Below are 15,406 nucleotides of genomic sequence, written 5' to 3'. Positions count from 1 at the left end.
TAGACCATTCGTTCCACCCGCCGCTGCTTCAGTGTCTCCCAAAATGAGATCTGACATCATCTCAGGTAAAGACATTAACCTGGCTGCTCTGCTGTTACCATCACCCGCGATTGACAGGCAGATGGTCGACTGCGGTGACGTGGCAGTCCTTCTTAAAACATCAGATCCCAGGCTACAACGAAACCTGCCTTTTACTGAATTCGTCATTGCCTTTGGAATTTACAGAGATATTCTCTGTCAAGTTTTCCCCGATCGCAGAGAGGAATTAGACCTTTATCTAGCGATGATGGCAGATTTTAACCTAAGATATGGCGGAACCCTGTTCTACGAGTATCACAAGTCTTTTTCAGCAAAAGCTGCTTCTTTCGTCACCCTATACAATTCAAGACTGGACTGGTCCATTACTGACTCTGACTTGCTTATTCGCCATTTCGGAGGCCAAAAAATTCTGACCTGCGCCGTCTGCAGCTCCCATGGTCACTCCGCTTCTCTCTGCCCTAAAGTGCACGCTTGCCGTGCTCCGGCCGCTCTCCATGGTGCTGATCCTGCAAACCCCGCGATCGACGTAAAAGGCCGTCCTATCATCGAATTCAATGGCATACCTCTGTGCAATAACTTTAATGAATCTGTTTGTTCATATTCTAAATGTAAATTTTCTCACATCTGCAGCTTCTGCAAGGACCCCCACCCGAAATCCGTCTGCCCTCGACGTTACAGACCAGCCACAAGAGGGAAAGCACCTCAGAAAAAATTCTGAGCGGTCACCCCTCAACTCCCCTTAATATCGCAAACCTTTCTGGCTACCTTTCCTCGCACCCCGATTCTCCTTTTGTTGATAACTTAATTACAGGGCTCTCTCAAGGGTTTCGGGTCGGCGTTCTTTCTCCTCTTGTCACCTCATATGTTGCAAAAAATTTGCAGTCTGCCCTGGTCGAGCCTGACGTAGTTTCAGGTCTGATCGATAAAGAATTAAATAAAGGCTATATCATCGGCCCTTTCAGTTCTCCTCCTTTCTCTCCGTTTCGCGTTAACTCCATCGGCTTGGCTACTCGTAAATACTCCGGGAAAAAACGCCTAATCTTCGACATGTCCTCGCCTCACTCCACTGTTTATGCTAGCGTCAACGAATGCATTCCATCCGAACCGTTTTCGCTGTATTATGCCTCGGTTGACGACGCAATTCAGCTAATCAAGTTAGCCGGTCACGGCGCATGGCTGGCCAAAGCGGACATTACCGACGCTTTTAAAATAATGCCTATTCACCCGGCAGATTGGCCTCTCTTCGGAGTTAAGTGGGAATCAAAATTCTATTTCGCTGTTAGACTCACTTTCGGCTGCAGGAGCAGCCCCCAAATTTTTAATCGTCTTTCTGAAGCACTGTGTTGGATCTTGTTGAATATCTGTAAGCTGCCTTTCGTGTTACATTTGCTCGACGATTTTCTGTTAATCGACTTTCCTTCTTCTGAAAGCTTCGTGCTCGATACTCTTAGACAAGTCTTTTGCGACTTAGGCGTCCCTCTGTCAGAGGAAAAAACTATCGGTCCCGTTACACGTCTCGAATTTCTCGGCATAATTCTGGACACTGTTAAGATGCAAGCTTCTCTTCCACACGAAAAACTCGTCCGAATCAGGTCCGTTATGGAATCGTTCCTCACGTCTCGCTTAACATCCAAACATGACATGCTTTCTCTTCTCGGCCATCTCAACTTTGCAATGCGAATCATTCCACAAGGTCGGTCCTTTATATCTCGCCTGCTGTCTTCGGCTCATTCAGTTGAAAATTTAAGTGACTCGCTTCTTCTCGATGACGGTTGTTTTTCAGACCTTAGGTTTTGGTCTCATCTTCTTAACAACTGGAATGGCATTTCCTTCTTCTATAACGACGTTTCCGAATCATCAAACGCTCTAGATCTATATACCGACGCAGCCCCGTCTATTGGTTTTGGGGGATTCTTCCAAGGGCAGTGGTTTGCAGAAAAGTGGCCTTACGATTTCGTCGATTTCATTCAAAATTCCACCTCGTCCGCTCTCTATGAAATCTACCCTATCGCGGTTGCTAGCGTTCTTTGGGGCTCAGCTTGGTCACGGAAACGAATTACCCTGTTTTGCGACAACGAAGCCACCGTCCACATCATCAACAAAGGTCGTTCGCATTGCCCGGCTATCATGTCTATTTTAAGACGTATAATTTGGCAATCCGTGACCCACAATTTTATTATCAAAGCTGAACACATTCCAGGTCACTTTAATGTTTTAGCTGACGCTCTCTCTCGCTCTCGTTTGCAGGTATTCCGACGTCTTTGCCCAGCGGCCAACAAGGATCCAACGCCGTGCCCCACGCTGCATCAAATTCTCTTGAATTAAACAGGCCTCTGGATTTTAACAACCTTTTAAATTCTGCCAAATCGTACATCGCCAAAGGCGTAGCACCGTCAACTCTCAAAGCATACCACTCGGCTTGGTCCTGGTTCACCATGTTCTGCTTAACCTATCAAATTCCGTTTTTTCCCATTTTAATTTCGACCGTTTGCGCTTTTCTCACATACTGTTTTGAATCACGCCGACTTAATATTTCAACTATACGTAAAATTCTGGCTGGCGTTCAATTCCACGCAAGATACAATAACCCTAATTGCCCCAGCTTATTTTCGTCCCCTTCCATTCGATTACTTCTCAAGGGTATGTCAAAATCCGCGTTCAAAGCTAGAGATAAACGTCAGCCTATCACACTCCGCATACTTCAGACCCTAGTCTCAAAACTTCGTAACGGCTTGTTCGACAACTATTCCAACGCTCTGCTCGAAGCTACGTTTTTAACGGCATTCTTTGGTTTCTTGCGCATTGGTGAATTTACTTCCGATAGTAATCGTTTCGATCCAACAAAAGATTTATCGTTTCAAGATTTACATTTTTCACCTAATTACTTTTCACTGTTGCTTAAACACTCAAAATCAGATTCCCACGGGTCCGGTGTCACAATTTCAATTTCTAAAATAAATAACTCTCTATGCCCTTTCGCTTCTATGCTCAAGTTTCTCAAATTACGGCCGCGCACTTCTGGTATCTCACCTCTTTTCATTCTCTTAAGTGGGTTTCCCATGACAAAACGGTGGTTTAGAATTCATCTGTCAACCACCTTGACAGCCGCTGGTCTTTCACCCGCTCTCTATACTAGCCACTCCTTCCGCATCGGCGCTGCCACTACCGCAGCCGAACGTGGGGTCCCAGAGCCTACCATCAAACAGCTCGGAAGATGGTCTTCTTCGGCATACGAAACATATATCAGATCAGATTTTCATAAGGTCCTGGATGCACAGCAGTCTCTCACATCATAAAGGTACGTTGAATTCGCTAGCTACTGGTGGTGGTTTTACGTCGATTTCTTTCGTGTTATTTATTGTGGTTAAAGGTACCAAAAGTCAATCATGCTTTTACTTATCGTCGCTGTTATAGCTACAACTAATAAGACGTCTTTGCAATTTCTTTATTATTCTAACCTTCGTAATTTTATAGACTAAGTCTAGACTATAATCAGCAACCTAACGTCTGCGGCAATAACGGCTCGAAGCCGTCCGCTTCTTTATGTTTATCTTCACTAATTTATCTGACCTAGCGCTGTCCTTCCTTAAGCCTGTGCGGCTTAAACGGCCAGTCGTGGCATCAATTTTGGGCGCTAATCACCGAAAGCCAGTCGTGGCTTCGTTATTCACCGAAAGTCAGTCGTGGCTTTTATTATTAGCTCTTATTTACTCACTCTTACTATATGTCATTGGATTATATATTATGCACGATAAGCCTTCAATATAACGCCAGTGACAATAACGGCTCGAAGCCGTCCGCTCCTTTATGTTTATCTTTACTAATTTATTCGACCTAGCATGGTCCTAACTCAAGCCTGCGCGGCTTAAACGGCCAGTCGTGGCATTAACCGAAGGTCAGTCGTGGCTTTTACCATCGTCTTAATTATTAGCTCTTATTATCAATAACACACTCTACAATATGCCTTTGGATTATTTTTATCCACGATAAGCCTTCAATACCGAGGCTCGACGCCCGTCCCGGCTTACACTCATTGCCTATCGTGGCTCGCTATTTTCCCAAGACCTAACGTGGTCCCTCACATCAAGCCAATCGAGGCTATACGGCCAGTCGTGGCTCAAAAGTTCGGAACTTGCTCGAACGGCCAGTCGTGGCTTAACCGTGAGAGCCTATCGTGGCTTCAGTTAGCAAAGTCAATCGTGCCCATTTTACTTTTACTAAGAAGAACTATATCAATACTAATTATTATCAATATTGTTTAATGAATCAGATCTTTAAAATAAGCCAATCGTGGCTTTTAACCCGTCGCAGATTGCCTTCCTCCCCTTAAAGACATCCCTGCATAGCCTATCGTGGCTATTATTAGAAGCCAACCGTGGCTTCTTAATTTAAATTACAAGGCTTCCCCTTTCACGCAATCTTAACCCTTCCATTATCACTCGTACTTCGGGCTCTTTTCTTTGGGGGAAGGCTCTCCCCTGCCTTCATCTTCAGGCAGGAAATGCAGTCTACCTCAGTCACGGATTAAGGATGGAGCCCACGCCAAAAGAAACCATTAACCCTTCTGTCTTATTCATTCATTCAAATAAATGTTCAAATTTCTATCGCCTCAGAGTCTCTCTGGTAGAAATGAAAGCTTTAGCGTAAAGTTCTACCAGGATGACTCTAATTCATGATTATCTCGACAACCAATAGCAGCTCGACGCCTTGAATAAAAGACCAAAACTTACTCTTCTATCCTGCTGCCCCTAGGTGTCGTACCCGAAGTTCCCCTCCATCCTCCCCACCACCACCAGGTTGGCTACCATCCATACCACGTGGGGGAAGGCTCTCCCCTGCCTTCATCTTCAGGCAGGAAATGCAGTCTACCTCAGTCACGGATTAAGGATGGAGCCCACGCCAAAAGAAACCATTAACCCTTCTGTTTTATTCATTCATTCAAATAAATGTTCAAATTTCTATCGCCTCAGAGTCTCTCTGGTAGAACTTCAATTACTCTTAGTGATGGGAAGTTCGGATCATTTTACCGACTCGGATCTTTGAGTCTCGTTCAGCAAAATGAACGAATCTTTTTTTGAGTAATTTCGTTCATTTTGCCATAATATAATTAAAAAGCTACGTTTTACTTCCATAACATATGTGATGCTCATACACGTTTATATAACGTTGATCACACTACAAACAAGACAAAACTATAAGCTATTAGAAACAAAATATTGATGCATTGTTTACCTGGGTCTTCATGATTAGCTCCCTCACTCCTATCTGTCTGGGTTCGAGTCGTTCATTCATTACGTGACAACCCCATATAAGCTTAACTAACGCAGTCTGAGCCGGAAAGAGAATTGATTAGTTAATCTCTCGAGTCTTCGGGTCTGAGTCGTTCGTTCATCACGTGTCAGCCCCATACGCTTAACCTATGCTGCCTGAGCCCATACGCTTAACCTATGCCATCCCTGAGCCTGAACGACCCATCACTAATTACTCTGTCATTTCTGATTGTACAGATAAAAGCAGTACATCAATCGAATATGTAAAGGGTCTACTTTTATTTGTATTTACTCACAAAAACAAAAAAACATTGTTATTTTGCAAAATAAAGAAAACAAAAAGGGTGTGCTGTCTGCCGAGTTGATCTCTGTGATCTTCATTCAGAAACGCATCAGTAAAATAGAATATAACTCAGCCAATACACAACACAGAGACATGAGCAATATGTCCAGAGAAAGCTTGATATGTATGTTTTTAAATTAAGTAAGTCTTATCGAAAACAAATATTCTGTGATAAAGTAATCCATATGAAACCAACACAATGTCCAGTCTCTCCTGTCTGCTTCATTATTTTTTAATTAGATAACGCCCAGATAACGAGATATTTGCTTTTCATATTCTAATCGTCCACGTAAGGGGGCCGCGCCAAAAGTAGACACCCACATCACGGTAAACAAAGGAGAAAGACGTTTCTTTCAAGTTAGTCCTTTCTGGAAGAAGACGCGCTGTCAGGAATTAAACTTACTTCAGAAGATGAACATTATGTGAGACACGGCGCGATCCAGCAGAGGAGATATTTACATGAGTACGTTTTTTTTCTTTTATAAGCCTACTTGTTAGTTATTACTGTGACAGAATGTGCACACATTTTTACGGCAAGTGAAACATTATAAAGTACGTTTCATTTCACTGCATCTAAATGTCTCACGATGCCAGGATGTTTTTAATAGTCTATACAATAAAGAATTATGCAATATAAAGGTAAGAGTGTTCACGTTTAGGCTTAAAGGTGCAGTGTGTAGATTTTTGCGGCATCTAGTGTGAGGTTGTGAATTGCAACAGTCCACCGCTCACCCCTCCCTTTACAGAACTACGGTAGCCCAGAGAGGATTAAGCTGTCGCGTTTTAGATAGCAACGAATAATGAGATTTCTTTTCAAATGTAAGTTAAGGAATTCTATTTACTTAACTATTCAATAAAATTATGTTATTGTGAATATTACTGTTACTTGTTCATCATTGTGCCAGTATTTTTTCGCAAGAACAACAGTGATGAAATACAATCTATAGAGCAGTTTGTCCGTTTAGGGCTACTGTAGAAACATAACGGCGACTTCCATGTAAGGGGACCCGCGGTGTATGTAGATATAAACTGATAATTCTAAGGTAATAAAAACATAATGGTTCATTAAGTAAGGTCTTTATACACACCTCAAAACATAGTTATGTATATTATATTGCACCTCTGCCTAGAGACCATCTAAAATATTACACAGTGCATCTTTAACAGTTATACTATAGCCTAGTTTCTTTGTATTGTATAATACACACAAAGCATGCTTATGTTTATGACTATAATATCATATTATTTATTTAGTTATTAATGTATCTTACAACAATAGGATGTAATATGAGTGTTTACACTGAGTGTATGTTTAGACAATATGTATTAGTAATACTGTGTTCTCGAATGGATGTTTAACGCGATAAACAATTATTATTAGTTTCTCAGATATAAAATGTCCTTTTTATGTTAATCATAATATATATATAAATAAATAGTATGATGCTCCTGATATTAACATGCTTGCAGATGTTTTGTTTTTGTTGTTTTTTAGTGATCTGAAACCTGCTCAACAGATTAATCCTGCTGACATTTACTTGAGTCTCCTCAAACTGTTTTCCTGAGAGCACTGTACCAACTTCAGATGTTTAAGAAGTTAACAAGTGAATCTCAAGTTATTTTGCGTGATAAATAAATCTATTCAAAATAAGCTACAAACATTTTTCGTCCTTACATCCCTCCTTCATTCTTTTCTTAGTTCCCTCAGTCAAACATAATGAATAGCTAATTATGCAGATCTTTGTCTTCTCAGGTGTAAATCACAGCATTATTCGTAATCATTCACGCCTCCTCGCATACAGTCGTTCTAAACAAAAAGTGTCTTCAAAAATTAAAATTTGATCATATCATAGATTAAACAATATCACAACCTAGTTGGATACTTTTTTTTCTTCTTTTTTCTTAATTTCAATTACATGTAACATTGGTGTGAACACTGTATGCTTGGCCTCATTTTGACTTATTGTGTATTTGTCATCCTCAGATGTTTGGCAGATGTTCACCGCCATTGGTGGAAAGAGTTCATGAGACACTTACTGAGACAAATCTGAACCAGGCTACGCTGTCAGACGTGGATGTTAAAGCTTTCTTCTCTGGTTAGAGGATTTTGATGTTTTGTTTTCATTTTAAATACAGAACTATAATTATTGTTCTTTTTTCCCCTCCCTCTTTTGGAAAAGCGAGGTGAGGACTCCAGTAGCTGGGAGGGCTATAGTAGAGACTTTATTGTGATTGACATTTATACTGTGACTACATTAGGGCTGGTACATTTTTGTTTGAGTTTTTCAATAATGGAGGACATAATAACATTTAATGAGTGCACTACATTCGCCCATTGGGCCACAATCTTCTCAAGAGAGATATTTTAATCGTAAGGTTGCATACACGGCAAGTGTTTTTTCCCCAGAGAGACTGAGTCACAACTTTCTGCCCACTTTTAACCGGAAACTGGTTGCCTTTTTGTATTTCTGTTTTGTTGAATATCCTTTATGTAAAGTGCAAACAGTTGGATGTGATGAAGTTCAATTTGACGTTCAAGTTCACTGTTCACTTCTCCTTGACAGCGGTAATATAATGAGGTATTTAATTTTATCAATAACTATGGAAAGTTTAACCTGTGTTAGTTACAATGTGAAGGAAATAGGTAGTCCTGTGAAGAGGAAAAAATACTGAATCAGCTTAAGACAATAAAGTGCGGCGTTACCATTTTACAGAAGACTCATCTTTCAGAAAAAGCACATCTAAAATTAAAATGAGAATGGGTGGATCAGGTTTTTAGTGCATCATATGGTGAAGGAAGAAAAAAGGGGGTTGCTATTCTTATTAGTAAGGCTGTCTATTTTACAGATGAAAAATTGGTCAAAGACAAAAAAGGGCAGATATGTCATGGTTGTGGGGACAGTTGGGGGTACTAGAATAACCTTTTTTAATTTATATGCACCAAATAAAGATTGCCCATATTTTTTCAAGAAAATCTCCTCACTTGTGGCAGATAAAGTAGAGGGAATTTTAGTGATAGGTGGAGACTTCAATTGTGTCTTAAAGCCGTACATGTATAGGTTGGCAATATTAAAGAGACCCCAATCATGTAAAACAAATACAGATTTGGCGATAATGAATTATTGATTAATTATTGATTGATATTTGGAGATATTTCCACCCAAAAGAAAAGGATTTCACATTTAAACTCATGGAAGCTATTCTAGACTGGATTTTTTTGTATTTCAAAAACTGAACTACATAGAATAGTGGAGTGCAGTATAGACCCCATTACTTTGTCAGATCATGGCCCTGTTATTTTAAAACTAAATTTGGGGCACCACAAACAGTTCAAATATTGGAGACTAAATGTCTCAATATTGAATAACGTTACACGCATAAAAGAAATACAGAGGGAATGGGAAGAATATATCACCAGTGTCCCTGGTCAAGATGGTCACCGCGCCTAAGTCCTCAGACAATATGGCCAGAGCCCGCTGGTCTAGAGCGCCGTCCAGAGTCTGCTCTTCAAGAGCTACCTCCAGAACCCGCTCCTCCAGAGATCCTTGGTCCTCCATGGTCCTCTGAATTGGCCGATTTGCAATGGCCTCCCGAGATCTCTGAACCCCTATGGCCTTCAGAGCTCCCTTGAGAACCTGATCCTCCAGAGCTCCACGATCCACCATGGCCCTTGGAGGCTGGTAGGCAGGGACACAAGAGACAGGGACGGCCTCCAGGGCGGGTCAGGGAGCTGAGGAGATTGTGGCGGATCTGGGAGTCCAGGAGGCCATGGCAGGACAGACAGTTCAGGAGGCCATAACGGGTCAGAGATTTCGGGAGGCCATGGCAGAACAGACTCTGGGTGAGGCTGCCATCTTGGCTGGGGACTCTGGCGAAGCCGCCATCTTGGCCGGGGACTCTGGCGAGGCCACCATCTTGGCTGGGGATTCTGGCGAGGCATGTTACTCTGGTGGGCTTGAGCGTGGGGAGGAGGTCTGAGGTACTGGGCTGAGGACCATCGTGGTGCTACGGAGGACTTGGGAACACGTGGGAGGCATGGAGTGAGCTCGCTGGAGTGATATGTGGAGGACAATGGCTTTGGGTGAGATGGGGCGATTGCACGCTTCCAGATGGGAGGAAGATTACCTTCCTGCACCTTGACTTGGAACTGGAAACCACAAAGATCAAGAATGTAATTTATAAATTCCACTACAGGATGGTAGCAATTATTCAGAGTGATAATTTGGAACAAATAAGCACGATCATTTTAGCGCTCCATCCCACCAGATGGTAAATGCACAAAAATTCCTCCACATATTCCTCCAGCGATTGCTCACCTTGCTGGATGTTCAAAAGGAGGTCCTTAGCCAGTTTCATCTCTTTGGTCCGGTCTTCTGTCACGGGTTGCTGGGGGTGAGAAGCCATAGGGAAACACGCAGGAGCCAGGAGTACAAACCAAACAAAGTATTTAATGAAACCAAACAGGAATCCAGGAAAACAACAACCACAACATAACTTTAAGACAAGACAATGCAAACAGGAACAAATTACTATTTAAGGGGTGGCAAGATTTTGAGAGAGTCCTAAGATTTTTTTTTGACACTATTGATCAGGTTTTAAATCCTTCAACTCTTTTATTTCCTGATGCTTCACCCACAATTTGCAAAATGTTTTTGTGCTTTTTTGTTGATAAAATTGACTGTATTCGTTCTTGTATTATGAAGTCTGGCCTACATGATTTCTATGACCGATCCATGTCCTGTTTCTCTGAGTTTGAACCTGTTTCCCCCTCCTTTCTTTCTGAAGTTCTTGAGAAAATGAAGCTTTCTTCCACCTGTTCTCTTGATGTTGTACCTCCTCATTTATTGATGAAGGTTTTAGGGATGGATGAACCTTTTATTTTAATCATATTAAATAGTAGTTTATCCCAGGGCACAGTTCCCTTAATTTTAAAGCATGCAGTTGTAAATCCTCTTAGAAAAAAGGCCAGCCTTGATCCTTATAGCCTTGATAGCTATCAGCCCATTTTGAGACTATATTTTTTTTCTAAAGTTTTGGAGAAAGTGTTATTTCCATCAATTGACATATCTTACCTCTAATAATTTGCTAGACAAGCATCAGTCAGGTTTTAGGAGGCATCATAGTGCAGAATCTGCATTGTTAAAGGTGTTAAATGATATTTAAGTGGCAGCAAACCTAGGAAAGTCTTCCATCTTAGTTCTTTTAGATCTTAGTGCAGCATTTGATACCATTAATCATGTAATATTACTTGAACAATTAAGAAATTGTGCAGGTATTCAAGGTTCTAAACTAGAATGGTTTAAATCTTACCTATCGGACAGATCATTTTCAGTGAAGATAAAAAATTCATATTCTTCTTCAGTTCCTTTAAACTGTGGTGTGTCTCAGTTTTTTTTTTTTTTTTTTTTTGGGGGGGGGGGGGGGGCATTGTTGTTTTCATTATACCTACTTCCTTTGTGTACTATTTTTCAGAAATATAATATTCCATATCATTTTTATGCTGATGATACGCAGGTTTACTTTCAGCTTAACCACAAGGATGACTGCAACATTCTTCCTCTACTAAATTGTCTGACTAAGGTTAGATCCTTGCTGGCTGCAAATTTTCTTTTTCAAAGGAAAGGAAAGGACGTGATGTGATGTGAGGCCATGGTGACCCATACTCGGAATTTGTGCACTGCATTTAACCTATCCAAGTGCACACACACACACAGTAGTGAACACACACACACACAATGAACACACACTCGGAGCAGTGGGCAACCATATTGCTATTGCTGCGGTGCCCGGCAAGCAGTTTGGGGTTTGGTGCCTTGCTCAAGGGACTCACCTCAGTCGTGGTATTGAGGATGGAGAGAGTGCTGTGCATTCACTTCCCCCACCTACAATCCCTGCCTGACCTGAGACTTGAACCTGCAAACTTTGGGTTACAAGTCCAACTCTCTTGTTCCGTTATACCTACATGTTCATTCTATATAGGTACAATATAATTACAGAAACCTACACTGTAAGTTTAGTTTACTTATGTAGTTTTTTGCTGGTTGTAATCTAAAGCATTACCAAAAAGCACATGCTAAAATAATTTTTGTGGTCAAGTTTTTAAAGTGAAGTGATTATTTTTAGCGTTACTTACCAAACTGTTCTGTATTCTTTAATCACAGGTAACAAATACTGAAGAACTTCATCTGTTGTATGTTGTTTTCCAATAAAGTGTTTTAGATCAAAAACATCCATCTTCTGCTCTGACATCAGCAACACATAAACCAGAGCTGACCACTGTGAAGAGGAGAGTTTGGTTTCTCTTATTTTTCCAGATTTCAGATAATCTTGCATCTCCTGCATTAGCGAGTCATCACCCAGTTCATTTAGACAGTGGAACAGATTGATGGATTTCTCTGGAGATTGATTATTCCTTATCATCTGTTTGATGTACTGAACTGTTTCCTCTTTAATGTAGGAGTAGCTTCCTGTTTGTGTCAGTAGTTTTTGTAAGAGAGTCTGATTGGACTCCACTGAGAAACCAAGAAGAAAACGCAGGAAAAGATCCAGATGTCCATTCTTACTTTGTAAAGCCTCATTCACAGCTCTCTGATGCAGTTTAAACAATGAATTATATTTCTTCTGGTAAAAAATCTTAGACAACAAACTTTGTTTGATTTGGTCAAACACACTGATGTTGTTGATTGTAAAGGAGAAGTGCGCATGTAGAGCTGCTAGATTTTCCTGAATGCTCAGATGAACAAAGCTGAAGACTTTCCCCTCATACAAGCCAAACTCCTCTCTAAAGATCTGGGTGCACAATCCTGAGTAAACTGATGCTTCTGTCACATCAATGCCACACTCTCTCAGGTCTTCAACATAAAAGATCAAGTTGCCTTTCACAAGCTGCTGAAAAGCCAGTTTCCCTAGTTTGAGAATCATGTCTTCATCATTAACTTTCTTCACATAGTCTTTTTCATGTTTGATGCTGATCTGAAGGATCAGGAAGTGTGTGTACATTTGAGTGAGAGTCTTAGGAATCTCTCCACTCTCTGCTTGACTCAACATCTTCTCTAGAACAGTGGCTGAGATCCAGCAGAACACTGGGATGTGGCACATGATGTAGAGACTCCTTGATGACTTCAGGTGTGAAATGATCCTGTTGGCCAGACTTTTATCTCTGATTCTCTTTCTGAAGTATTCCTCCTTCTGTGGCTCGTTGAAGCCTCGTAACTCTGTCACTCGATGGACACACTCAGAGGGAATGAGATCAGCTGCTGCTGGTCTGGAAGTGATCCAGATAAGAGCAGAGGGAAGCAGATTCCCCACAATGAGATTCATCAAAAGCATGTCCACTGAGGCTGATTCAGATATATTACACAGTTTCTCTTTGTTCCTAAAGTTCAGAGACAAACGACACTCATCCAGACCATCAAAGATGAACAACACTTTATAATGAACACTGGATATTTCTTTTTTTGTTGTTTTGGGGAAAAAGAAATTAAGAAGATCTGAAAGACTGAGTTTTTTTTTCTCCATCAAATTGAGCTCTCTGAAAGGAAGTGGAAATATGAGCTGGACATCCTGATTCTCTTTCCCTTCAGCCCAGTCCAGGATGAATTTCTGCACAGAGACTGTTTTTCCAATGCCAGCGACTCCCTTTGTCAGCACAGTTCTGATGGGTTTGTCTTGTCCAGGCAAAGGTCTAAAGATGTCATTGTATTTGATGTGTGTGTCTTCTGCTGCTGGTCTCCTGGATTGTGTCTCAATTTGTCTCACCTCATGCTCATTACTGATCTCTCCACTCTCACTCTCTGTGATGTAGAGCTCTGTGTAGATCTCATTCAGCTGTGTTGGGTTTCCCTGCGTTGCTGTTCCTTCATACAGACACTCAAACTTCTTCATTAGATTTGATCTAAATGTGCTGAGGACTTCATGGCTGTAAAATAAAAAGTTTAAATCACAATGTTTTGTTTATTCTGTTTGACATCTTTAAATCATATCCTTACAGAAATGTTATACCTGAGAACAGGCTGTGAATCTCCACCGTTTAAATCTAATGGCCTAATCATAGATGTGTTACTCTTCAGAGACACACAGCTGGGCAAGATTCAAACAGAGAAAGATTCAAGTTAATCATTTAACCCTCTGGTGCTCTTCGTTTTGCAGTCACACGTGTGCTCTTCGCGGTCAGAAGTGACCGGACACCTGTAACGCATCCTGTAATTTTTTCAGTAAAACCATTCGAATTCATTTTTGTTTAATAATATTTTTTCTTTTTTCTTTTGCATTTTGAGAGGGTTTTGTGGTAATAATGAATATTTATGCTGTAATTAATATCCATTTTTTTGCCATTGAGAATAATACAATTTTTTTTATTTATTTTTATTTTTATTTTTTTTAATGAATGCAGTATTTCAGGTTGAAATAGAGACTCAGCCATTCAAAACTAATTTTTGAAGGCAGATTAGCGCCATCTGTTGGTAAAAAACGAGAAAAACATCTGTAATGGCAGGTGTAACTTGATGGCTGTATAGTTCTACCAGAGAGACTCTGAGGCGATAGAAATTTGAACATTTATTTGAATGAATGAATAAAACAGAAGGGTTAATGGTTTCTTTTGGCGTGGGCTCCATCCTTAATCCGTGACTGAGGTAGACTGCATTTCCTGCCTGAAGATGAAGGCAGGGGAGAGCCTTCCCCCACGTGGTATGGATGGTAGGCAACCTGGTGGTGGTGGGGAGGATGGAGGGGAACTTCGGGTACGACACCTAGGGGCAGCAGGATGGAAGAGTAAGTTTTGGTCTTTTATTCAAGGCGTCAAGCTGCTATTGGTTGTCGAGATAATCATGAATTAGAGTCATCCTGGTAGAACTTTACGCTAAAGCTTTCATTTCTACCAGAGAGACTCTGAGGCGATAGAAATTTGAACATTTATTTGAATGAATGAATAAAACAGAAGGGTTAATGGTTTCTTTTGGCGTGGGCTCCATCCTTAATCCGTGACTGAGGTAGACTGCATTTCCTGCCTGAAGATGAAGGCAGGGGAGAGCCTTCCCCCAAAGAAAAAGAGCCCGAAGTATGAGTGATAATGGAAAGGTTAAGATTGCGTGAAAGGGGAAGCCTTGTAATTTAAATTAAGAAGCCACGGTTGGCTTCTAATAATAGCCACGATAGGCTATGCAGGGATGTCTTTAAGGGGAGGAAGGCAATCTGCGACGGGTTAAAAGCCACGATTGGCTTATTTAAAAGATCTGATTCATTAAACAATATTGATAATAATTAGTATTGATATAGTTCTTATTAGTAAAAGTAAAATGGGCACGATTGACTTTGCTAGCTGAAGCCACGATAGGCTCTCACGGTTAAGCCACGACTGGCCGTTCGAGCAAGTTCCGAACTTTTAAAGCCACGACTGGCCGTATAGCCTCGATTGGCTTGATGTGAGGGACCACATTAGGTCTTGGGAAAATAAGCGAGCCACGATAGGCAATGAGTGTAAGCCGGGACGGGCGTCGAGCCTCGGTATTGAAGGTTTATCGTGGATAATAAAATAATCCAAAGGCATATTGTAGAGTGTGTTATTGATAATAAGAGCTAATAATTAAGACGATGGTAAAAGCCACGACTGACCTTCGGTTAATGCCACGACTGGCCGTTTAAGCCGCGCAGGCTTGAGTTAGGACCATGCTAGGTCGAATAAATTAGTAAAGATAAACATAAAGGAGCGGACGGCTTCGAGCCGTTATTGCCACTGGCGTTATATTGGAGGCAT

The 15,406-nt window shown here is 41.1% G+C and overlaps 2 protein-coding genes across 2 annotated transcripts in view; both read right to left on the bottom strand.

Annotated features, from left to right (window-relative positions):
- Positions 1-15,406, bottom strand: part of LOC141332968 (uncharacterized) — a 385,799-nt gene that overhangs the window by 322,705 nt on the left and 47,688 nt on the right. The window lies entirely within an intron of this gene.
- LOC141333360 (protein NLRC3-like) overlaps positions 1-15,406 on the bottom strand; it is a 45,212-nt gene that overhangs the window by 22,624 nt on the left and 7,182 nt on the right. The window contains exons 5-6 of the mRNA XM_073838344.1: positions 13,654-13,731; positions 11,786-13,570 (exon numbers count right to left, since the gene is read on the bottom strand). Of these exons, the coding sequence (XP_073694445.1) occupies positions 11,786-13,570; positions 13,654-13,731 (1,863 nt within the window). The remainder of the gene's footprint in view (positions 1-11,785; positions 13,571-13,653; positions 13,732-15,406) is intronic.

Source organism: Garra rufa, chromosome 4, assembly GCF_049309525.1.
Source record: "Garra rufa chromosome 4, GarRuf1.0, whole genome shotgun sequence".
Taxonomy (NCBI): Eukaryota; Metazoa; Chordata; class Actinopteri; order Cypriniformes; family Cyprinidae; genus Garra; species Garra rufa.
The sequence above is the reverse complement of the archived record's forward strand: the minus strand, read 5'-3'. Positions and strand labels throughout refer to the sequence as shown.